The sequence below is a fragment of the Chelonus insularis genome, unplaced genomic scaffold, assembly GCF_013357705.1.
Source record: "Chelonus insularis isolate UGA/USDA-ARS -01 unplaced genomic scaffold, ASM1335770v1 contig_94_pilon, whole genome shotgun sequence".
Lineage (NCBI taxonomy): Eukaryota > Metazoa > Arthropoda > Insecta > Hymenoptera > Braconidae > Chelonus > Chelonus insularis.
The window spans coordinates 46,661-72,769 of record NW_023276783.1 but is presented as its reverse complement, the minus strand read 5'-3'; the positions used below and the strand labels follow the sequence as shown (position 1 = coordinate 72,769).

At 27.3% G+C, this 26,109-nt stretch overlaps 1 protein-coding gene across 3 annotated transcripts in view; it reads left to right on the top strand.

Moving 5' to 3' along the window:
* The window catches only part of LOC118072870 (nephrin-like), a 142,576-nt gene that overhangs the window by 82,704 nt on the left and 33,763 nt on the right, over positions 1–26,109 (top strand). For all 3 annotated transcript variants that reach the window (XM_035093018.1, XM_035093019.1, XM_035093020.1), the window contains exons 2-3: positions 24,598–24,744; positions 25,418–25,591. In XM_035093018.1, the coding sequence (XP_034948909.1) occupies positions 24,598–24,744; positions 25,418–25,591 (321 nt within the window). The remainder of the gene's footprint in view (positions 1–24,597; positions 24,745–25,417; positions 25,592–26,109) is intronic.

Below are 26,109 nucleotides of genomic sequence, written 5' to 3'. Positions count from 1 at the left end.
ACTTTTATACGCTAATTTGCATGATAGTATAAGTCGATAACGGAATGCATGAGCAAGTAATATAGATGTGAAGCAAAAAGCATAATTATAGAGACAGAATTCTGTATACTGAAGTGTATAATCGTCGGCGAGAGTAAAATGAAGAAGAGGCGGATATGGTAACGCCAAATGCAGGAAGTACCGAGCTAAGAATTTATATGGAAGTGTGAGATATATCGATTAACCGTTATAATTGATGCACTTAGCTAAGCAGTGAAATGATGTGAGTAAAACTGTAAAAAGTACGACAATTTCATATGAGATGAATCAACAACAGTTCATTTACTTGGCGTAAATATTTTCTTTAATATTAAATTTTTTTACCATTTAGTTTTTTTTTAGAATCAATGAAATATTTAATCGTTAAAATAAAGCTTGGAAAAGTAATGGAAAAAATAATATAAATAGAAATGAATCGATTTCGATTGTCAAAAATTTTTTACTTAATTGAAAATATCGGAACTCAGTAAATGATTTAATTTCCTTTCTCATCGTTATAACAAAAATATAAACGATGAAAAAAAAAATGAATTGAAATGGAATATTATTTATAAATATATTGTGAAATTTATTTTGTAGTATTTTAGACCATCTGTATCCTAAAGTTACGGTATATGTAACTCTAGCTATTATAAATATCGATTTCCTACTTGTTCTGTAATGACCAAAGAGTTCAAGCACACTTCCGTATGTTAGCAGAGAGATTCTGCAAGCCTTAAGTCTTCGTTTGCAAGGTTTCCAAACAGATGTGCAGTATTTCGTAATTAAGATTTAGATGTAAAATAAAAATAACACTTTACACTTTTTCTTAAAAAAATATTTATAATTATAATTATTTTAGCTTGAAATAAATTTAATCATAAAAAAAATTTTTACTCTTCATGATTGAAGTTGTCGAAATAAACGTATTAGACACAGAGTTAATTTTGTGTTTAAAAAAAAATTTTTTTGCAATAAAATAGCATTATTAGTTGACAGATAAATGGCATGACATAAAGTAAGGACAAGACGTCCATAAAAAGGACGTGAAATAATAATAATAAATGAAAAAAATGAAGGAAACGATCACTGTGTGTGATAGTCTTGATAATTACACTCGGAATCAGTATAGTCCCTTGGGTCAAATGCGCTAATAAAACTGTGTATGTGATTTAAGGAGCATGCTATTGAAAATAAAGGTTGAAATGTAAGAGAAAAACGAGTCGCCATCTGCTACGGAAGCACGAGGCGATGAGTGGCTTCACTCAAACAAATAATATAAAAAATCAAAAGAGAGAGTGAGAGAAAGAGAAAGGAAAATAAAAAAGGGAATGTTAAAAAAATCTTATTTGCCAATGCGTGTTTATAGGCCTACCTACTACAACTATTCAAGAACAATAAAAATGTTGTAAAAACGAGGGTGAAGTAAATCGCGCCTTCATCATCGCCAGCCTCCTGTCGTGATTCTTTTTCAGATATTGCACGTGGCGGAGTATTTTTTATTTCACACTCTCCTAAGCATTTAATGCTTAACTAAGTTTGACGATTTTTATCATATTCTTTTTTATTAAAGTGTAAAAATTATCCTCAGTTTTTAGAATTTTTAATTCAATTTGAATTTAATTGAGAAATATTAGATTATGAGGAGTAATTTTTTCTAGCTTTGCTCTGTATATTAAGATTAATTTCAAAATTAAACAAAAAAATTCCGACCTTTTAAATAAATTAACTAAAGTGAGAATAATTAACAATTTTAAATTATTATTAATAATAACATCACCAAACTGATTATTTGAGTGATAAAATAATATCTAATTATATTTTTCTGGCAAAAAATGTTCTTTCTTATTTTTTTGAAAGAGAAAAAAAAATTTCCCCTATATTGTATCAATTTTTTTTTGATACATAAATGTTGTCAAACACTGATGTTATTTTTTATTTTCCAAAATATTTTCCCCCTTTAAAAATAAACTCAAAATAACTCAAACTTCCACCCTAGTCTAAAATTGTTATTAAAATGAAACTTTTTTGATTTATTATTTATCAAATCACGAAGAAGAAGTGAATATAATTTTGTTAGACATTTTATCATTTTTCAAAAATAAAAATAAACGATTGCTTATTTATTTATGCAAAAAAATTCAAAATATTCTCATCAAGATTTCAGCTTACATATTTTCAATTTTTCTTCTTTATAACCCCTCTGGATAGACAGCGGACATATGGAAATATGTTGTGAAATCGACCTAAGGGTACCTAAAATAGTCGAACAAATGGCAATGACAAAGAAGGGGAATTATAGAGGGATAAAAGACATTTTAGTAGAACCACAACTGTATAATGTTGATAAAGATGAGTTCCAGTATTTTTTCTTTTCTTTGTTTATCCGTCTCGATTTTTCCGGAATAATAGCCCGCAAATATGAGCTTCGAAAAAAAATATCTCATGTACCATTAAAGCGATGAATTTACTTGAAATATTGATTTATTAAAAATGCCAAAAAATATGTTACCTGCATATCTTTCATTTATTTCAAATAAAACCAATACTAGAAATACACTGCGCGCCGTCTCAAGTCAACAACGTAAAAAATTATTTTATTTTTATTTTTATTCATTTCGAAAATTCAAAAATAAAACTGACCAATCTACGATTTGATAAGAAAAAATATTATAAATATTTAATTATACTTACATAAACGGTTTTTGTAATTGTATTTCTTTGTCTGACGGTAAGTCATGAGTTTTAATAGATAGGATTCTCAAATAAACGAATTTCAATTTAACAAAAAAATACTTATTTTTATTTTTTACATGATGATCGTTAAATAAATCAACAATTTTTTTATCTATTTAATTATTGAATTTATTTACGAATATGCTTCACGAATAATAACTGGATGTAAATACATAAACAATAGATTTATTAAACGAAAAAAAAATCGTAATTCTACTTCAGCATAACACGATATTCGCAATTAAATAATTATTAATTGAAAATAATCATTTTGAGTATTTCTACACTTTTCTATTAATTTTTTTATATTCAAAAATAATATTATCTTCATCATTAGATGTTTATTTAATAACGATCATTTAAAATTTATTACACCACACAAATGAGATCATGAAATTATATCAGTTCAATGAAGACTATTTCTCTAAGTTAATCGGTCGTATTATATATAAACGAATAGCCATCATATAATTGTCATAAAAAGTTAATTTCGTAGAATAATTAACCTGTTAATTAAATGAAATAAATCATTACTAATACTTTGGATTTAAATGATGTGTTTCACTCTAAAAGAATCAATAGAATACTTTCAGTACTCTCATTATTTATGCTAAGACAATTGCATAACCATTCATGATAAATCACAAGCGATGAATAAATCAAGACGGAGATGTGATTTGTATCCATATACATTTCTCAGTGTTTTGACACGTGAGACTTTTCAGGTAGAAATTTCACGCGCTTATTAAACGTCGGAAGTTGATGAGTAACTTTTGCACGGAACTCCTTATTAAATTTATTAAAATTATAAACAAATAATTAAATGATTAATTTGCTCTACTAATTTTGTATTCATATCAAAAAAAATCTTTATTAATCAATCACATCAAAATGAAATATTTTTAGTAGTAAAAAAGCATCTGATGAAATAACATTGCCTGAAAATGGTAATGAAATCGAAGGTAACAACAAGAGGATGTTAAATTATTCAACATAAATGTTATCAATAGTTTTGTCGTAGTAGCAATAATACTTAGAACTCGTGAACATTAAGATGCAAGTCTAGTACATCGGAAGTAACACGATTCGTGCAACTTCCGTCACGCGCTAACCCCTAGGTGAAGTTATTATGATCCCTTGGATATCTCTCTCATTCTTGATTACAATAATTAATTCTACGCTAGTCCATGTATGCCTGCACAAACTCCTTGCTTTTCCCACCACGTTAACAATTACTGCATTCTATAAAAGGGTGGGTGGAAACAGCAGAAAATGAAAACAAAAAAAATCACCTCTGAATAGCAGGATGTGAGCAAATATACGTAAAACATACATAGAGCGTGGGAGAGTCAAGAACTGACCTAGAACATGATAATGTACCTGTGTAAGGGACTTAACGTAATTGAAGAGAAAAGCATGATACAAAAAAAAAAAAAGAAGAAACGGAAATATCAAAATGATCAGAAAGAAGTTAAAATCTTTTTTAATTTTACATTGTAACATTTTTCTTCAAGAATCCTTCTAATGCTATATTCACTCCACCAAGGGTGTTCCGCTTACTCAGTAGAGTCTCGATAAATTGAATTTTCTTTGGACGAAAAGCTCAATAAACTTCGTTGGCCAAGAACCGGACGCTAGAAGAGAGACTAAAGTAAAAAAAAAAAAAGAATAAGTTTCGTGCAACCAAGATGCGCATGATGGTAAGACTTGAAATGAAAAAGCAATGAGTTTTCACTGGTGAAAATCCATTTGCTCGTAAGCTCCACCTCTTCTTCGTCTTCTTCTCCTTTATTCTCTATGACCATGGTCTTGAGAATGGTAGAAAACACTATGATAATCCTACTTGTGTCCATGCTTCCTTTGTATCATTGCATAAGAAAAAAAGTGGTGATAAAAAATGATACAAACAAGGGGAAGATGAAACGAAAGAAATGCAGAAGGAGAAATATTGCAAGGCATGATACAGACTAAGCCGAGCATGAAATCATTTATCTCACGGCTAAGGACGAAAAGAACGAAGCATTTTCCTCTTTCTTACATGGATTTAAAGTTTTTCCTTTCGTTCTCGACATTCGTATACTCATCGTACTTTTTCTCCTCACACGCGACAAACTCATCTCTTGTAACTTATCTGATGTGTCAAAAAAAAATTCGTTTCAATCAAACACTTTACTGTATCAACGTTATTTTTGGTTTAAAAAATTTTTTGCTCAAGTTACTATAAGATTGATTAGGATTTGAAACTTTTTATCCATGGCAATAAATTTGTAAACAATCTTTTTTTTGTTATGATAAATATTCACGTTTCAATCAACACATCATATTACATTTTATTTAAAAAATTTTCATTTTTTAATTTTAAATGAAAAATAACATGGGTGTGAAATTGATTCAAGTTATAAATCAAAATGAAAATCAATTCGAAGTGATACAACAATTTAATGAATTTAAACAATTACGTAGCATTTTTATATGATTATTTTTATTGAATGAACATTCGGGTGAATTAACAAGTGAAGCAAATACGGTGTGTCAAATAGTTATGACAGAATATAAATTTTTTTTTATGATTAGGAATAATAATAAGTCATAAAATTTTAGGTTTGTTATTTTACATATTTTATTTTTTATAACTTTATTATTTCAAACTTGATAATTTCTATTCTCACTAAATTGAAACATCAAAATTGATTTCTTTTTGCAAGTTAATGAATCTTCAACTACTAAAGAAGACTCTAAATCGAAAAATGATATTAAATAGACAATTGAAATTTTTTTTCAAAAATATTCATGAGCTTGTCAATTCATTAATATGCCAACATCATTCATAACGATGCAATTAAATCATTTATTGTCTATGGTTACTTTTTAATAAAATTTTTAATTCTCAATAAAATCTTTTCATCTTTTATATCTTGCATAAATCAATATTTGTACACTCCACCAAAAAATCACTTGAGTTTTATTTGTATGCTTTACATAGTCTTAAATCTCAAACAGTACCGTCTTAATTGCATCTTTTGGCCATTAAGTACTTCTCGCTTTCTTTAACCAATATCACAGAAAGTGTATAAACGAAGGCCACACAATCGTACCCCTTAGGTCTTTTCTCAAAGAGCCTTTGGTGACTTTTATAAACCTCAGGTTGAATTCAAGTGTTACTGGTGAGTTTTAATTATTCTTTAGTCAATTAAATACACTTAAAGTCTGCTTTTTGTTTTATCTCAAATATTTAATTCGTATTTCTTTGTCTTCAGCAATTTTTTTTTCTCCTCAATCGAAAGACAAAAACCGTAAATTATCTGCAATCTGACAAAAAATGAGCACGGATATGAACTAAAGATAAGTTTGGTGAGTTACTTTACCAATCTTTCATTATGCTTTGGAGTTTTTATTTTTCACTTTTTCCCTAGCATTGTTTTGTTTATTTTTCATTCTTCTTCGTATATCCGGTCCGGTAGCTGCCATTCAATACCGATTTTACAAAGGGATTCGCTCCGCTGAGGACATAGAAAAGAGCAGAGGATTTTCAGCCTTGTTCTAACCATCGATTTACTTTGATCTTTATAGCAAAAACGAAGACAACCGTATCTACTTTCGATCTTATTCAATCGCTTTAAAGATTCATCAGTGTTATTAAGTTGCAAAAAGTATGCTAAGTGCTTCAGAATAAATTAAGAAGTGACCCTTCGTACAAAGATAATAATGAAAATTTTATACCAAGATAAAAGGAAAGAGGAATGTTCTTTTTGTTGAAATTTAGTTGCTATAAGTAATGACAGATAAAAGTTTAAACAAAAAAATTCTGCTCATTAAAATTAATTATTCTAATGTGTCTTGTGTGTTTAAACATTAATATAATCAATAGTATAGCAATTATTGAAATTAAATTTCTTCTTTTTATTTTACTTATATACTTTTTAAACAAAATAATAAAAGTTTTCATGATTTTTCTTTCAAAATCTCTATCACAAACATAACAATGTGATTACAATCAGTTTGCTTGAAGGAGTAAACTATAATTATGTATAAATAAATAATAAAATAATATATAATAATAATAATTGCAGTACCTGCTTTAAATTAGTTTTAACCATGTAGTAAGTTCTAATTAAGAAGAAAATATTTGTTTCAAATTAAAACAATGAAGTACAAAGAACGATAATGATTTTTAATCCATTCTCGAGCATGTATTATTCAAACTTATGAGTTGAAATTAAATTTTTTAAATCCAACAAAGCTTATTAGTTAATATTTTAATTGGTAAATATATATAAAAAAATATTTCAAACAATTAATTTAATAAGTTGAGTTTTTCCTATTTTTTGCAAAAATAAACTGTGAAATGGTAATCTTTCTTTGTGAAATGTTGCTCGATTTAGTTCATATTGCAATAAATTTCTTTGATCAATTGAGTGCAGTATAGAATTAAATTCATTTTATAATAACGACATTCTCATTTCATACAGAATATTTTTAGTTTTATAAAATGAAAATAGTTAAATGTAACGGTTTTTTTTTAACTTTATTCCATTGGCATAAAATCAATTTTTATCTGAATATTTATAAATAAATGATTCTCACAGTTTTATGTAGTTATTTACTTGGATTGTAAATTTTTAACAATGTGAATAGATGTATTTGTCGGTATAGAAGGCGTTCAAAAAGTGAACATCAGTATATCTTACAGCTGAATGTAAGACAATTAAAGGGCCTTACATGTGTAACAACATTTGTTAAGTCGAAATGAGCAATTAATTTGTCGTTACAATTTAATTGGTTTCTAGACATAACTACCAAAGATTTTTACCTGAATATACAACTGTCCTCTTAATTAAATGACAACTCCCTCCTAATTACCACCCACCTTACAACTTTCGTCGTTCTAATTTTACCTCTAAAATACAGCAACATTAGTCATTGCTATTTTCCAAACCTCCTTTATGAGACTCAAAAGCTTTGAGAATGTTCTTTCGTAAGGTAAGAGAGAAGAAAAAGAAAGTGATAGCACATCGGTGGTTAAATTCTGGCGTCTGTTGGTTTAATCTTCGCACGACAAAAGTTGGCTATGTGCCAAACGTGCGACTACCAAGCTTGAATATAACGAGAGAATTTAAAATCACTTTTTCCTATTGTGCGCATATGCACTGCTGACAATATAAAGTTACTGCTGAAGAGAGAGAATAAAATACTAGATAAATGAATAAAAATTATTAATAATATTATCTTTTATTTTTATCCATTTTTTTCTTTACATAATTATTTTCATTTCAACATAAAAAATTTTAATCACCATTCATTTATAAATTTTTTTAATATCAACATTGAACATTGCTATACAAAAATAAACAATTTATAACTTCCTAATGAAAAGTTAAAAATAGTTTCTTATTAATTTCCAATCATTTATCAGTTTTTAATAAATAAATTAATAAAAATTGGTCAACTTTCTCAGGCGTTGAAAGTATAATGAAAATAATTCGAATAGTTTTATGCAGGCAGAATTATGTAGATATTTTGTTTTTGTTGAAGATAAATAATATACAATGTTTTAATGCAGTGTAATGATGAGGTTTCGTATTAATTATAATAAGATATACTAGGTAGTTAATTAAAAAATGATTATATGCGTTTAAGCTCACGTAATCAAGTGATGATATCAAATACTTAATTAAAGTATCTAGACACATATATATATTTGATATCATCAGTTAATATATATCCTCTATGTGAAATTTTTTATCTGACCAGTATGTTCTTTTTAATTTAGACTACTTGGAACAATGTTTGAACATCTAATTAAGAAATAATAAATCATACTCTACTCTCGTTATAACTCTGCCATATTTTTATTGTAAAAAAAAATCCTTTTTTTCGCTGAACAAAAATTTACAAAAAAAAACTTTGCAAACTCATTTTGTATATCAGAAGTTTCAAAAAAATCGGATGTAAAATTCACGATCCAAAGGTCTTTTAAGCTTTTAAAAACACCCCAAGCTGAAGTCTTCATTAAAATTCAATGATATTTTGTAGCAACATACATTTTCACAATAACTCCGAGTCTTATTTAATATTTGAAAAATATTTTTCTATAAATTTTCTTGATCACTGACTCTGATCGATGCATACGCGAATATAAAATGTAAAATTGAAGGATAATGGATACAGGTTTGTGGTTCAGTGAGTTTTGTTTGTTTAGAAAAGGTTAGTAGAAGACACAGGAAGATGGATATTTTGATGGTTTCACCACAACCATAACAGAGGAACAAAAAGGATAGTGTACCTGTCTCGTATGTCGTTGACATCCGTAGCCTCGAGCATACAAAGATGAATAGAAGGGCGTAAAAGGATATAACTAAAGCTAAACCCAAACATAAAGGAAACTAACGAAAGCATAGTTAACATAGCTTTTGGTTTATTTTACGGAATTTCTAATGTCATGTTGTACTTTATGAGATCGTGCATTTGATAGGAGTTTTCAAACCGCACAATTTCAATTTACCTTTTTATATACTTTTTTAATAATATCCATGCTCTAGACACGTCTTGTTTAAAAATGACTAGTGACCTATACTCGACTCTATAGTTTACTCGAGAGCTGTAATCGTCGACTTGACAAAGGATAAATGAAAAGGTAAAGAAAAAAGGAATAAGGTATAACTACTTCGTCGACGACGTGAATGTCAACATGGAAATTGTATCACGCCCTCGAGCATTCCTTCGAAAAACCTTCTGCCTTGGTGAATAGAGAAATAGCCTGGTAAATTGTCTGGCCTCTAAAATTATCAAGTAAATGATGAGATACACAACATAATTTCACTCTCTCAGCAGTATAATTTTTTTCGTTAAATACACTTCACATGTGGATATTTATAAATACTATATAGTCTTCGTCATTTCACCTGTACTTTTATGTAAGTATGTAACGTTTATTACTCAATAAAACTTTTATTATCAAATAAAACATTAAATACTACTTTGGTATCAGAGGCTTTTTTTATTCATTCGCGCTAAATCTGCATAATTTGATATATTCAGCTGTTTATAGAGGAAAATAACGAGGAAAAAAGTTTAATAGGTGGGTTGTTAACCTGATTTTAAAAAAAATGCTTGAGAAAGAATTAACAAATTCATTCCAATTGTGGGCATTGTTCTTCAAAAATTTTAAAATTATATTTTATATCGCTGTTTATAAGTATGTCAATTTTTTTGAAGAACTCCATTCACTAATGACCAAAACTGTTATTAATTACTATAATGATTTCGAGATAGATTACAGAATCAATATGATATGTAATCGATTTAAATTATTTTTCACATGATATACTCCATATTTTGTTTTATATTTACTTTAATCGTTAATACCAATATGGAATGACTTCCTTTGCTTATTTTATCACTGAAACCATCAATTAGTTAATGATTAAAATAAAATAAACAGCCATTATTTATTCTACAACTTAAGTAAACAATCATGTCAGAGGTTACTCAAGGAATAATCTAGTAGAATGAGATGGTTTGGATCAGACTGTCCTAAACAAAGATCATTGATAGACTCACTTTTATTTAGACCTTTAAGGTCGAGGGTTAAAGACTACCCTACTGACAAAGTTCTGCTCCTAACATCAAAAAATAAATTCTTATTATTATTTTTCGAATATTGAAAAAAAAAAAATATTGAAAGTAAATAAAAAATGATCAAATTGGGTCAGTGGTGGACTGTAGATGACTATCATGTTTATTGTTTCATTAATAGGTTGCTAAAAAAAAGAGTCATTCAAAAAATAGCCAGTGCTTATTACGCATATATCCGGTAGATGATATGTTGACATACTCCATACTATTTTTCGTCTATCATACATCGAGAATTTATCCACGTATACGTTCACATGTATACCAAGTCGTATTATTGAATTTTCGTATAAATCATAACAAATATGCCACGTTGTACCTGGAAATCGTTGGTGGTAAATCATTGCCGGTAGACTTTTGCCTGTACGCTCGGACTCCGATTTGAAATTTAAACTGGTTATTTATTCATGTGTCTGATGATTCGTTTTGGTGCATTTGTCCTCACACATATCTGCGCTGACCAAGCAGCTGTAACAGCAACAATTCTCTAATGCACTTATCAATCCATCATTTCTTGTATAAATGCATATCAAATTTTTTTCTCTAATTATAGATCAATATTGACATTAATTGTTACTATTATCATATACACAATGTTTTATATTTATATTTATATTTGTAGTTCATGTTATCAACAATAACAGCACTTCCTGTATTTACATATTTGTTGATTTATCAAAAATATTCAGTGATTTAGCATATGATCATTTCATAATAAACTATCAGCTGAACATTATTCAATAGAGGGAGAGTGGATAAAGTGGAACGCAAGGGCAAAGTGAAACACTCGAGACAATGAACTAATTCATTAAAATAAGTTTTAAAATGTTAATTGTACTTTTTGTTGATTAATTTTTCAATTTATTAAAAATTATTAACATTCGTTAATATAATGTTTAGTTTAAATTTTTTCGTAGTGTTCCAGTTTACCCCCTACATCATTATCCACTATTTAATCATTTTTTCTTTCTATAATTATTTTAGCAAGTAAAAAATTGTAAATTATTATTTTTTCAAGTTAAACTTTTACGTTTTAAAGTAAAAAGAATTTCAAAGAAATATTAAAAAAAATAATAACTTTCGCATAAAGCATTTATTGCTTTACCTACACATATACCTCTTTTACGTTTCTGCAAACATCGAGAGATGCAAATTTAATGTTTTTTTAAAAGCATCTATCATGAATCAAACAACTTTTATGTTGGGTCAAGTTGATCACAGTTACAACTCCAGCAGATATATCGATCGAATTTACAAAATTAGACTTAGACAATATGATTTTCATCAACATATATTTATTCTTGTTTAATAGTTTGATTGAGTAAATTTTTTCATTATTAGATCACATTCACCGAAGATGAATGAATTTCTGATAATCAAACTAGAATTTTTTTGAAATTACTTTTCGTCATTCCAGTAAATCCTATGAATATCACTAGTAGAGTGAATAGACCAATAGAGAAACACCATCCGGAAGATCAATAGATCGTTCAAGTTATTAAAGAATAAAGATTTAACCTTCTTAATCTTTTCAAGATCTGATTAAATGAAAAAATACTAAATCTTTCAAATGTATTATCATTTTGCATATATAATAATTTTTTATTCTCTATCTTTTGATCTTAACTGTTCACCTAGTAAAGTGTTTACCCGATTCTTAATCCAGTCTTTTTATCCACCAGACTTGGAATTAAATAAACTTCTCTATTATCAATAAAACGTGTCAGCAAATTCAATGTTGATTAAAGTGCTAATTAAAAGTTGAGTTAATAACGTCTTATTTAAATTTATTTATCGTGTTGAGAAATATTTAAAAGAAGTTGGATAAAATATCGAACTAGGTGGAGATTGAAGTTCAAAGTAAAAAAGGCTCTTTTAATGATTATTAGACACAAAAGTCATGGATTTCAAATTAAGGTGAAAAAATAAAGAGGAAGACGTAAGGTACTGCTCGTAGCTCACAAGTCGTTCCGGTTGTATTACAAAGATGAGTTAACAGATAACGTATAGTGCTAAAGAAGTCATATCGACCCGTGGGAGAGTCTCACACAGTTCACCATAGCGGAACACAGTATAACCGCCTTCTTCTTTTTCTGTCATCTTATTCGTATACCTTTAAATTGGACTGAACCTTGCCCTTTGCTCTACTCATCTTTGAAGTCTTCAAAGGATATATAGTATGCTTGAAAGGAAAAACAAGAAAAAATTCGTGCATGAAATAAAATAAAGTGGGAAACTTTATTCTTCGCTCTCAAAAAATTAGATACATAAAAATAATTTTCCTGATGTAAAAACTTTAAAACTATAAAATTATATTGAGGAGAAAAATATACAGAGGCAAACTTATGGCAAATTTTCAAGTGTAAGGAGAATAAAGAATAAAAAAATTTACCTATACCATAGTACTATTATGGTCCTTCAATTTTCCACATACATTGTTGTAAAAATTCAGAGATATGATATTTTGAAATTTTTTTAGCATCATCTTGCTTAATATCCAAGTGTGCTATGAATTCATGATGAGCAAGAAATTTTCTTTTATAAAAAGATGAATGTAAAGCTAAAATGTGAATAGACAAATTGCAAATTATATTATTTATTTTAGATCATCATAAAACTTGTTGATGACTGTGATAAAATATATTTAGGAAAGTGTTTAAATGGCATATTTTGTAAAGAAATTACAATTTTTAATTATAAGATTGTAAAAAACTTATTATAAAAACTCTTTCTAATTAATTTGTATCTCTAATTAAGAGAGTAATAAAAAAAAAAACTTTATAACACGTACTATTTTTGTTTAATTCTTTCATAACACAAAAGTATGTAAAGAAAAATTCTAAAAAGAAAGAAACATCTACCGCCATATATAAAAATTTAAAAAATTCAAAAACTACGCAAAAAATGGAAAACACTACTGCACTATGTGGTGGAATGCATTCAAAAAAGTACTTTTTATTATTTTATTTCATTTCAAAAATAATTAAAAAAATTTAATTACTATATAAATTATCTTATTATTTGTTTAGCAATAAATAAATTTCGTTTCAAGTTTTATGATGATTAATTAATTATTCTTAATAGCAAGTAAAAAATTCCAAGGACTGTTTTTAATAAAAATTTCCATTCATAAATTAATCTCACCCATGAAAGAGCAGATTGAGTGCATATATTTACGTGAAAAACTAAAATGAGAAAAAAGCTTGAACATAGTTTAAAATTAAAAGTTCCTCATAGATTTCATTTTAAATAAGGACTCATGAAGTGAAAAATAGAAAATGGGAGAGAGAAAGAGAACGAAATTTCTCTCTTTTTGGTAGTAAACTGAAGCCAGGGTTAATCATGCTCTTGTTAGTAGTGGATGCTTGCACTCGACAGCCGACTCCAAAGCAAATCGCTCTTTACTACTTGAACTTTCAGTTCTCATCTACCACGTAGTTTCATTTACAGCCAAGTTTTCCTGGCGCTTTTCCTAGGATTTTCTCAATCGCTAGACGAAAGATCAGGCGCCAGCCCGACGGTCCTCAATTAGATTATAACTCATCCTTCTTCTTTCTCAAACTTGGTCTTTTTACTTTTTACATTATTTTATCCCTTTTTGTTCCCTATTTCACAGTATATCGTACTCGAGGTAACATTTTTCGTGACTTGGCATGAGGTAAAACCACGTCGATAAAGAATTACCCTCGATCTCTCACCACCATTGGAAAAAGGTTAATGTATGCTGGGACTACCATTTACTTGAGTCTTACATTTCTTTGTGCCTCATTAAATTATTATCAACAATCAACTGCATACATCCATCTTTATTTTTACTCTTTTTCGAGGAATATTCAAAAATTTAACATGGGTAAATATACGCTAGAGAGACTCGCATGAAGCGAACATAAAATACTTTTATCGTTACTAGTCAAACTACAGGTCTTTTTATAACGACAGAATATGTTAGTGACTGATTTATAATTGATTATAAAAAATATATATATTCTTTTCTCACTGAATCATTAGTAAGATTGATTTTTATATTTTTCACATTTTTTTATCCATCTTTGGGAAATGATTAAAATCATTATAAAAGTCTTACGGAATAATTGGATCAATTTAAATTCTAAACCAATTTCTCGATACATATCCAAGTAATTTGAGATGATTAGATTTTGAGTGAAGCGGCTTAACCATGATTAAAGCTCTGCTTATCGGAAATTGTAAAAAAAAATAACTGTGAAATGAATAAAGCAACGTTTAGCTAATTTATCTTTAATTGTTTTGTTTTCTATTTTTATTGAAACGAAAATTGAGTCGTTAAAATATTAATTCAATTATCTCGGTATAAAAATTTCCGAATGAAACATCAATTTATTAACGCATCCTACAGTTTTTCGCATAATAAAACAAATTTAATTGTAAAATAGTTTATTGAATAAAAATATACTAGTCGATTCTGACAGAGATAAAATAACGGTATAAAAAACATTCTGTTATTTCCAATATATTATTTAATAAAAAAAAGTATTTAATAATAAGAATATGTCAGATAATTAAATAGAATATACTTAATGAACATCCTAACTGACTATTAAAATGAATTTTTTCACTTAAATTATCCATTCCCTTCCATTATTTTAATTATACTCTTATGACATCATAATGCATCTATTTTATTGATATATTTAATTTCTAAAGTGCGATCGATAACACCTTAATCAATATAATTATCATACACTTCATCCGCATAATTCCCATTACTTAACTTCTTTTCAATTTAAACATAAGATTTTTTCTTTAATAACAACTTAATTATTTTATCTTTGAGTCATTAAAGTCTATTTAACATAATTTTTTTCACACAATTTTACAAAAATAAATGTTTTTACTCGAAAAATATCTATCGTTGCTCTTCTTTCCAAATAAAATTCCTGAAATGGTAAACTCAAACATAATATAACTCACTAAAACTAAATGTTATCACATCAAAGTTGGATAAGTAGAAAGACCACTCTAAAGTTTTTTACGTTAAATTGCACATATCAAAGAAAAATTAATTTATCGAAAAAAAAACAAAAAAAACAAAATTTAGTTTAAATATTATAATAGAAGAAAAATAATGAAATAAAGTTTAAATAAATTTTCTATATCTGAATGAAATTAAAGTCAATTAAAATGAACAAAAGGTTTTCGGGCTGTTGGATAATTTGACTAATTGTAAGTCTAGAGGCAAATTAAACTGAATTAATGATATGAGCATCTTGTCGTTTCTGAATTTTGTGGATGTAATTTTCAGAGTTTCCCTTTAGTCATAATCTTTTCTTGAAAGCAAAGGAACAGATTTTCTATTCATGTGCGTCGACCTCTTCATGTTAGTTGAATGATGGCTGCAAAATTAAAGCAATTGGGAGAGATCACAAACCACAACCAACGAAAAGGAAACGAAAATGAACAAGAGAGTTTAGAGAAAATGGTTTGACTTGGATGCATTAACGAGCAGTTTATACACTAAGCTCTGCACAATGAACAGAATAAAAGAAAACTATGTTTTATTATCAACTTTATCTACTTAAAAAGTAGAGAAAAAAAATTTATTACAATTTAAATTTCTTTTCACTTATGTATGTTTCATCGTAGCTTGATTATAAATAATATTCTGAATTTTATAACTCCGTTATACAACATCAGTTTAAAATAAAAATTATTTTTACTGAAGAATAATGTGAGAAAAAATTATTTTAGCGATAATGCGATTCTGCTGAAGGATTAAAGGTTTCGAAGGAAGAATTCACCTCTTTAAGCTTCATCGAAAAAAAATACTTCCAAAGCCAACGAGAATCCACGATTACATTGTCAGCGAATAGACCATAACGTTAAAGGGAACGAAGTATACACAAAAAAAAAGTTCAGTGAGGACCACGAATGCCAGGGAAAAACGAAATAGGGGTGTAGTTCGGCAGCGACCAACGATCCCAAACGGCCGTAAATAATCCCTCATGTCCAGTGAAAATATTCGCTTGCAGAGTCGAGAGCTCATGCTCAAGCGTGACCTCGTAAATAGTCGGGAAACAACGACTAGATGAATGAACGTGCAGTCAAGAGAGTAAAGAAGAGTCAAATTTAAAGTAAAAAAGAATGAGAGAAGTAGAAATCAATAGTCTGTTGACGACTGAATGAAAATTCAATTTTAATGAGAAAAAAATATTCAGCTTTATTATACTCGTATTTTTCTTGTGATTAAAGTCTAAGTGTTTGGGTAAATAATTCTTAGATTTTTTGAATGGAAATAAAATTACATCAATTTTTACAGTTGAAGCTAACGATAATAATGAAGTATTATTTGTAAATACTCAAAGAGTATTTTACATCCATCGTGTATAAAAAAAATTCGTTCTCCAAAGGTTCCCCGACATTTTCCTAGTGAGACTATGGGGAACGTTTGGAAAACAATTTTTTTTTTCTGATAACTCAGGATCTATTAGGCCTATATAGATGATGAACATATCGATGGATTTGCAAAACGAGATCTTTTTATTACACTAGTTAAAATTATAATTGGAGCCTAGTTCATGCTAAAATTAAAGCAAGTTCCCGTTTTACCCCATTTTAGGAGTGAAATAATAAATTTTTCTAATGTTTGACCTGATTCCGCATTACTACGCATCAAGACGAAGAGAATGAGTGGTCGAACTCGAAAATCGGACAACTTTGATTTTTCGACCCCAAAAAATGGCAAGTGGTACCCCTTTCCATTTTTTTTGGCCAAAAAATAAAAGTACTCCGATTTTCAAGTTTGACCATTCATTCTCTTCGTCTTGATGCGTAGAAATGCGGAATCGGGACACAGCCCAAGAAAATTCACTTTAACACCCTTAAAAACAGGTTACACTAAATACAAATTACGAATTATCATCCCCTTGGCTTTAAACCCCTATAACTCATGAACGGATGGTCCAATAATCATTTTTAGGGACGTTTTAGAAACTTAAGAATCTAAGCTAAACATTGATATCTATAAAAAATGTTGGAAAAATTTCTCTTACCCTTAAAATCGCTAAAATATAGAAAAAATTACATTTTTTTAGGAGTTGGCCAACTATTTTGGCAATTTTGAGGGTGAAATAAATTTTTTAGACGTTTTTTATGGATATGTATCTTTAGCTTAGATTCTAAGGTTTCCAAAAACTTCTTAAAAATCATCGTCTGATTTTTTTTTACGCGTTATAAAGATCTAAAGTCGAAGAGAAGATTGTTTTTGAACGTTACTTTGATTTTAGACCTCTATAACTCTCATACAATTCATCTAATAACGATTTTCAAGAGGGTATGACTTCTCTGATAACAAAAAAAACCATGAACACAGTAAAAAGATAAAAAAAATTTGTATAGTTAGATTAAGTACAAAATCCATACAAAATTCTCTTTGACATTCTTCGTTTTGTGGTTTTGAAGCTTTAGATTTTACATACCAGAAAAATTCAGAATTTCTCCTCTTTCCTTCTCTTCTTCTACTTTTGCTGGAAATATATTTTTCTTTTTACGAGAACTTGAACAATATCCTTCAGCATTACTGTAATATAATATTTGTCTTTATTATAACTGCAAATATTTGAAGTAGAAAATAAAATATAACAACTTTGTTGATCCGCCTATTTATAAAAATATATATAATTTCAAGTAATTTATTACATCCTGGAATAAAAGATTATTAAAACCAACAAACTGCTTCGTATGCAGTAGGTGTATATCATATTTAAAATAACAATAACTGTTACAACAAATAAATGAAATTGTGAGAATGAATTTTACTAGGAAAACAATTATTTATAACAAGAAGGGAATGAAAGAATAAAAAGTTTGCGTGATTGCTACAATGCCAAGTCATAGCGATCACATGTAGGAAGAACTGTTAGATCAATCACCCTCTACATCTACCACTATATAAGTATCGTCTTAATTATCTCCATTGCACATATATGTTAACTTGATGATTATTTACTCAACTACTTTACCATCTTTCTCTATCTACCATATATATATATTTTTTCATTATATCATATATCTTTCCATCGTCACCTTAATAAAGTTTTTCATCTCCACTCATTCTCTTAATTTACAGGAAAATTAATTACATCAGATACAATTAATTACACGAAAAAATTTGAATTGATTTTTCTTGGAAACTTTTTCCTTTGATGCACTGCAGAAATTGTCTGTGGTAATAACTAGTGTGGACTGTATAGTAGTGTGGTTATTGTGTGTGTGTATATCTATGAGATAAAGCCACGCTAATCTAGTAATCTATTGAAAATTAGCTTGTTTTTGCATGTGTTGTATTATGTGACCTACTTAAAGGGACAATAACATTAGTTAATAGCTAGTTGATGATTTTAAGAGGACAATTATGTAATAAAGTTTCATTTCGTAGCTAGATTGATTTTTTTTTAATTACTTACCGGTTTAAGTTTATGAAAAAATCATTTACAAAGATAGATTAAAGTATATTTTATTTTTATATTTGAAAAATACTTTATTCAGCTTCATTACAAAATATGAAATATATTTAAATACAATTAAATATTGTAGAGCTATTTAACAAAAAAAAAAAGATTTTAAAATATTAAAATATCTTTTGAAAAGTGGTAAAGTACGGTTACATAATAATTAGTTTTCATTTTTACAAAAATTATTAACGAGTTAAGCTTTATCATTAAAACCGCTTTTAAAACTTTAATTATTGAAATAATTATATTAAACTCACATTCGATGTAGAATATGAATTTTAAATAGAAATTACTTTAATATTCCTTTTTTTTTGTTAAATAACTGATTAAAAACCATAGAAAATAAAATTTTCTTTTGATTATAATACCTCAGTTGTTTACAGGCCACACTAAGAACCAAAGCTTAAGTTTTTTCAAAAGGTTAAACTTCTTCAGAGAAGAAGTTTGGTAATGTTACGTAGTAGAAAGAAATACAACCTCGATCTTTACACTCTAAATCCAAGTGTTTCTAAAACGTTTTAGAAGCAAACACTTACAATACTTCCGAAGTTAAATCGATAAATTATTTCTAAACAATTTAAAAAGTCTAATAACTTCACTACAACAACGAAATAAACTAAAAAACATCTTTTCATCAACTCAAAATAATATCAAATATTCTTTTGAAGTCGTAAAGACCTTGTGCTGAAGTAATAGACTCACTTTTAATCAATGAATAAATTGTTTTCTTAAACACTAAAAAGTATCTTCAAAAGCTCTCTGTAAGGAGAAATATTTCATCCGAACTATCCTTTTCCTGGATTTTATATACACTCAGTAATTATAATTAAAGATTATATTACACATAATGCAAAGTCATATTTATGCTATTAATATTCACTTATATGTAAGTACACTCTATACTCTTATATTGTGTTAATACGTTAATGATTATAGTGTAAAAACATGTGCTTTAAAGTCACTAGTACGTCTTAAGTATTCCTGAGAAAATTGTATAGTTCCCATCACTAAATAATATGGTGAATATAACGAATATCACAACGGATGTCTGAGGTTTTTCATTTTTTTTTTTCATTTTAATTACAGCAGATATTACAAGTTTTTAATAAAGATGCATTCAGATATTAATGAGCTTTATCATGTCATTTTATAGACTCAATTACTTGATTACTTCCCCTGTAAATCTTAATGTATAATATTTGCATAAATTGTTTATCTCCATCAATCGATATCTTTATTTCTGTATCATCATATAACTGTCAAATCATTTGGAATTATCACTGATTAGAGACATTATTAAAATGTGTGCAATTGATTTGCAGTTTGTACAGGAATTTATAATTATCGATAAATCAAAAGGCTATTAGTATAAAGAAATTATATATATAATAAATAAAGTAAGGTTGTTTAATATGTAGGTAAGATTCAAAGATACTTTAAAGAAATGAAAATTAATAATAAAATTCTTTAAACTTGAGGTTTGTAAAATATTCTCTTTTCTCTTATTATAAAGTTATAAAAGATAATGTCTGTAGTATTGAAATTCCTAATTAAAATAATAAAATAGTATCAAGATAAAATGAAATTGGAATAAAGTGTGTGAAAACTGGCTATTGCCATTTGCATATATGAAATGGGAAGGTTACAATCTTGAATTTTAAGTATTATAAATTTTCAATATCTTTTCCATTATATTGATTAATATTATATTGATTTACTAAAAGTATAAATTCTTTATTTAAATAAGTCGCTTAATGATAACTTACATTTAAAATTGGTAAGCAGTTTGAGAAAGAAGTATCTTGGATTTATTAAGAGTGATTTTAGAAGCTAAAAGAAAAAAAAAAGGTTTATTAATTATTCTGAAATGAAAAATATCAAGAAAATCGATAATAAATGTCAGAAAATAATATTATTTGTATGTTAATGGAAGTTTTATGTATGATAGTTAATGCGTTTGCATTTTTCATCTGTTCGTTTGACTTTTTTCATCAAAATATTTAGTACGTAATTAATAATAATTCTTTTTTCAATTACAAGTTTGCTCCATCAACATCTCAATCGAATTTTACTTTAAATTAACTATTTTATTCTATTTTTTACTGTAATTGCAATTAATTACATTAATTAAAAGGACATGTCATTAAATGTTAGTCAAAGATTTTAAAACAGTTTATTAGTATTTTTTATATGCAATAAATTCATTAAAGTCTTTAGTAGGTTATTGACCATATTATCAAATAAACTTATCAACATGACTTGAAAATAATAGATATGTGCAAATTTGTGAATTTATTATTTGATTTAATATGGAATTACTAAATGCCAGACATAATTACTCATTGGATCAATAATCTCTTGCATGAATAACAGTATTAGATGGGATTCTATTAAAGGAAAAGTCATTGGACTCGTGTATTCCAGTCTTATTGCCCTCAAATCTTTCCCAATAGCTTGCAGCCCTACGTGGAAAGTCCACTATAATACTCTTATGTATAAGCTACACAATTAGACGTACACACTCAATATCTGTTTTAACAAAAAAAAATACTTTTTTAATATAAATTTAATCATTTTAATGCAAACCTGTTAAACGATGACTGAAAAAGTTTTCATTAGACCAAAATTATTAAATCTCAGGATGATTTTTTATCTATTTGAAATAAAAATAATTTTCATGGTATTAATTAAATTGAATTAATTAAACTTGATTACTTTATTTCAATATTAAAATTAATTAATGATCATTGTTGATGTGTTTTTAATAACGGCTGGAATTTTTATAAAAATTATTTTTTTTTATATTTATTCGTTACGAGTGCAGCAGTTTATTTCAAGTAACTTTCATCCATTTGCTACAAAATGTCAATTAAAAATTGAGTAAATAAATTGATGGAAAATTAATTAAAAAATGCTATAAAAATTATAAATAATGTAAAATAAAAATTATTTTTTTTTAATCACTAAATCTAATGCTGTTAATTCTAATCACCAACCACTAAAGTTCATCTGTCAATAAATCCCGATTAAAAGAGAATCTCGTGGCATCTTGTTTCGACTACTCTATCATATTGTAATTGAATTGTATTGACATTAGCTAATTATGATTCCTTAACAAGTTGCTATTGCGTTGACAAGTTGCTATGAAATATGCATCCTCGATGCATGTATATGTTAAAATGTCTTGAACAAGTCTCATGCTAATTCAAATGAAATGTAAGGGTCACAATAAGACAGAAGATTCTGTTATGCAAAACAGTTAAATAAAAGTGGCTTTTCATCTTCATGCTGTTGATGAACATTCACTACAAACGTGTTAATTAATTTGCAGAACTCGTCGGTGGCAGGTTGGTTACCCGTGAATAATTTTACTCATGTCTCTTTCCTTTCCATACCTTGATACTCCATCGATCGTAGTTGATATTGCGTTCAATACTATAACTTTCTAAGATGCCTGAATAGTCGAGTTATAATTTAATTATTGTTTTACTATTATTTTATGGTTTAAAATATTAAACAACTTGTTCGCATTAGTCAGTGACAAATTATGCACAATTTAATGATGATTCCTTTTTAGAATTTATGCATGGAAAAATAATTGTGTAGAATATTGTTTTGAATAAAATTATTTTATTTCAATTTCCCAATATTATTTACGACATTTATTTAAAATAATATATATTTTTGTTAACTAATAGAGAGAATATGAATAAAATTTATTTGTTTAAAATGAAGAATGATTACTTTTCTTTCTTAAAAAATTCAAAATTAAATATTCTTGTAAAAAAAGTTAATCTTTATTAAGTGTAGATAAATTTTATCATGTTTTCTACCCAACAAAATTTTTTTTATAAATTTAAAAGTCAAAATCTGACCTGAAAAACTAAGGCAAACATATCATATTTACACATGCGATAGGATTCTATTTAAAAAAATGAACTCTACTATTTTTGTTAGAAGTCCGAAGGAAAATATTATGATGCCCTAATACAAACAGTAAATACTTATACACACACACACACACACACACACACACACTCGAGCACTTAATAAATAATACCTTATGATAATGGATATCTTAAGTTTGCTCACTACTCTCACCACGTGGAAGAAAACAGTCATTGAGTTACTTACAGGACGTTGAATTCAGCGATTCGATTTCAATTCATCGCTCGAATGAATAACCAACTGCTTTTTCTCAAAAAAAGCAGATCGTAAAGTTTTCATCTTTTTCGTCGGACATTTGCCAGACTTCTGCATTCAATCTTTCTACTTCACTAAAGATAAGTTGCGACAAATTGCATCTGACAAATGCCAAAAAAAAAATATGCATCATCGAGTGCATTAAATTATATGCACCAATTCATATTATAATGAGTGACTTCTGATATTTATACTCTATTATCGATTTTGTTCAAGTTTGATAATACTGTACTTTTCCTTCTTCTCCTCCGCCTTCATCTACTTTTAATCTCATGATTTTTTAAGATAACTCCAACTTCTTCAAGGAAATATTCATTATTACAGAAGCACATCTAACTTTGTCTCATCAGATTCAGATTTTTTATAAACAAGTTTCCCAAGTACTTTTAGTTAATAACTAATGAATAGTTTTTCATAAGAATCGAAGTGAAGAAATTATTGGATTTTGTAGAAATAAAATTAATGATTTTACACGCTCTAATTGAAATGAAAATTTATTTAACATCTGAATGTTTTTGAAAATAAACAAATTAATTAATAAAAAAAAATTTGCAGTACACGGAGAGAATTTTTTCACTGTTCGGAAGTGGAAAAAAATGAGAAATACATGATTCGAAGTTTAGAAATAAAAATTGGTGTATACAGAAATGAATTTTGAGTTATACACTACATCGCAATGTTTTACTTTTTCTTCATCTTCTGATTTCTGATTATTAGATGACAACTAAATCATCAGAGAGAAAATTGTTAAGAATGTTCAAGAGTATTTTCTAAGCTTTCAAATTCGTCATAGCACCACTGACAGTATCCTTTGAATCCTGTTATTATTTTTCAAAATAAAATAACGATCTGTTATATTAATAAAAAATTTATGAATGGTTCGAAAAATCAATAATAAAACAAGATTTACTCTGGCCATATTAATGATATGCATGAGCAAATAGCGCAGGTCATTATTTGTAAAAAAAATCTGTTGCACTAGCGGACAAAAAATTCGTTGTTTTAATATAAAATCATTTTTTATGAAGAATAAACATTTGAAAAATTGTTTCAAATTTTTTATTTATTTTTTATACTGTCAGATTAAGTATTTAGTTAGTGACAATAATAAGAATATGATTTATCCTCTTTATGGTTGGAATTCACAGATAATTCTCTCAATAAATATTATATCAAATGTATTTGCTCCATCATAAGCGGATTTATTTAAAAAGTAAATGTATTCTCTCATTAAAAAATTCTACGTCATATATTATTAAGCATCTTGATATTTAAAAGAATCATCATCAAATATATTATCTCAAGAAAAGATTATTTTATTTTTATCAACATCAGTAATTTTAATTATCAAATGCATTTTTAAATATTCTAATCAACATGCCATGCAAAATTATTCAAAACTTTGCTACGCTAAAGTTTATTCCTCTGGTTTAGTTGTTCAACTTTTGCAACTCAAACTTTTCAACAAATAACTAGTTAATGTCAATGATTAATGTTGTATTTTTTTTCAACTTTCCAGGAGATACAACTCAGCAGTCTTTCAGGGTGAGACCGGTGAACAGCTCGGTTCAAGAAGGTGGTAGAGTGATGATACCATGTGTCGTTGCAAATAGGATGGGAAATGTGCAATGGGCCAAGGATGGTTTTGCCTTCGTCATTCAACCTAGTAAGCTCTTTACTAAAGAAAACTTACAAACAGATTAGTTGTAACCAGGGCTTATTATATTCTGTCATCGTATTTCTCATATCTGATATATATTTGTATAAAATAAGCTTTAGTAGAAAGAAAAGGAGAAAAAAATTCAATTATAATGGGATCATGGAATAGGATAGACTTTATTCAAATATTTTGGTGATTTATATCCAAAAAATAACTGGAAAATTATTTATATCACTATTTTTCAATTATTCATAAAACTTTTTATTATAGAAAACAATAAAAAGCTTTTTCCATTTTTTTTAAATTTACTTACCAAGGTATTACAATTTTTTCCAATTTTAATGAGTTGTTTTAACAAAAATTAGTAAAATATTACCATTTTTTTAAATTAATTATGATTAAATTATTTTGAAAAATATTCATTATATAAAAAATTATCTATCTTCAACAAATTAAATGTAAATTTAAATACAACTCGGTATTGTTTGTGTGAGTTAATAATGTTGTTTAATTATTCAGTGGATCATTGATTCGAAAGAACAAAATTAAAAAATTTCATGAATGGTTAATAATCATCTTTCGGTTTAGCTCTCCTTTAATGCATGACTGATTTTTCCATTGTTTACTTAATTACACTTGAACGCAAAAAAAAAACAAATCATCCAATTATTTTTTCTAGACGGAAATATCGTGGGTTATCCAAGGCTCAAGTTGGAAGGCAATCAGAATGCTGGTGTTTACAATTTGACAATTAGAGATGCTTCATTAACTGATGATGGAGAATACCAATGTCAAGTGGGACCTTATGGTAAAATAAAAGCAATTAGAGCCAACGCCCATCTAACTGTCATATGTAAGTACCTATCAATAAATTCATTACACAACATTATCATTACAAAATTGATTTTTTAAACTATTCTATTACATATTATATTTCAAACGTGGTTTTGTTGTAAATTTCAAGAAGGATCGTGTAAACGTGAGAGAACCAACTAATCGAGTTAAATACACTTATTGATTTAACACAGGGTTCAAGTTGCAGTTATTTACGATTAATTAATGATTCTCTGAAATTATGTGACAAATCAATTATTGTATAAACTTTTTGCAAATAACATATTAAAAGAAATTTTATGGTATACTTTTCATAGGATTTGAATTATTAGTAATTAAATTAATCCAACTAAATGTGGTTTCAATTAATTGTACTGGAAAAAGTTAATTGCAATATGTTACTAATTTATAAATATAATTACACTATCAAACAATTAATTGAAATAAACACAAAGGTTTTTTAAAAAATATTTTTAAAAATTGTTTTATCTTAATGGTATCATGCTATCTTGCTTTTTCATCGACAATAATTAATTT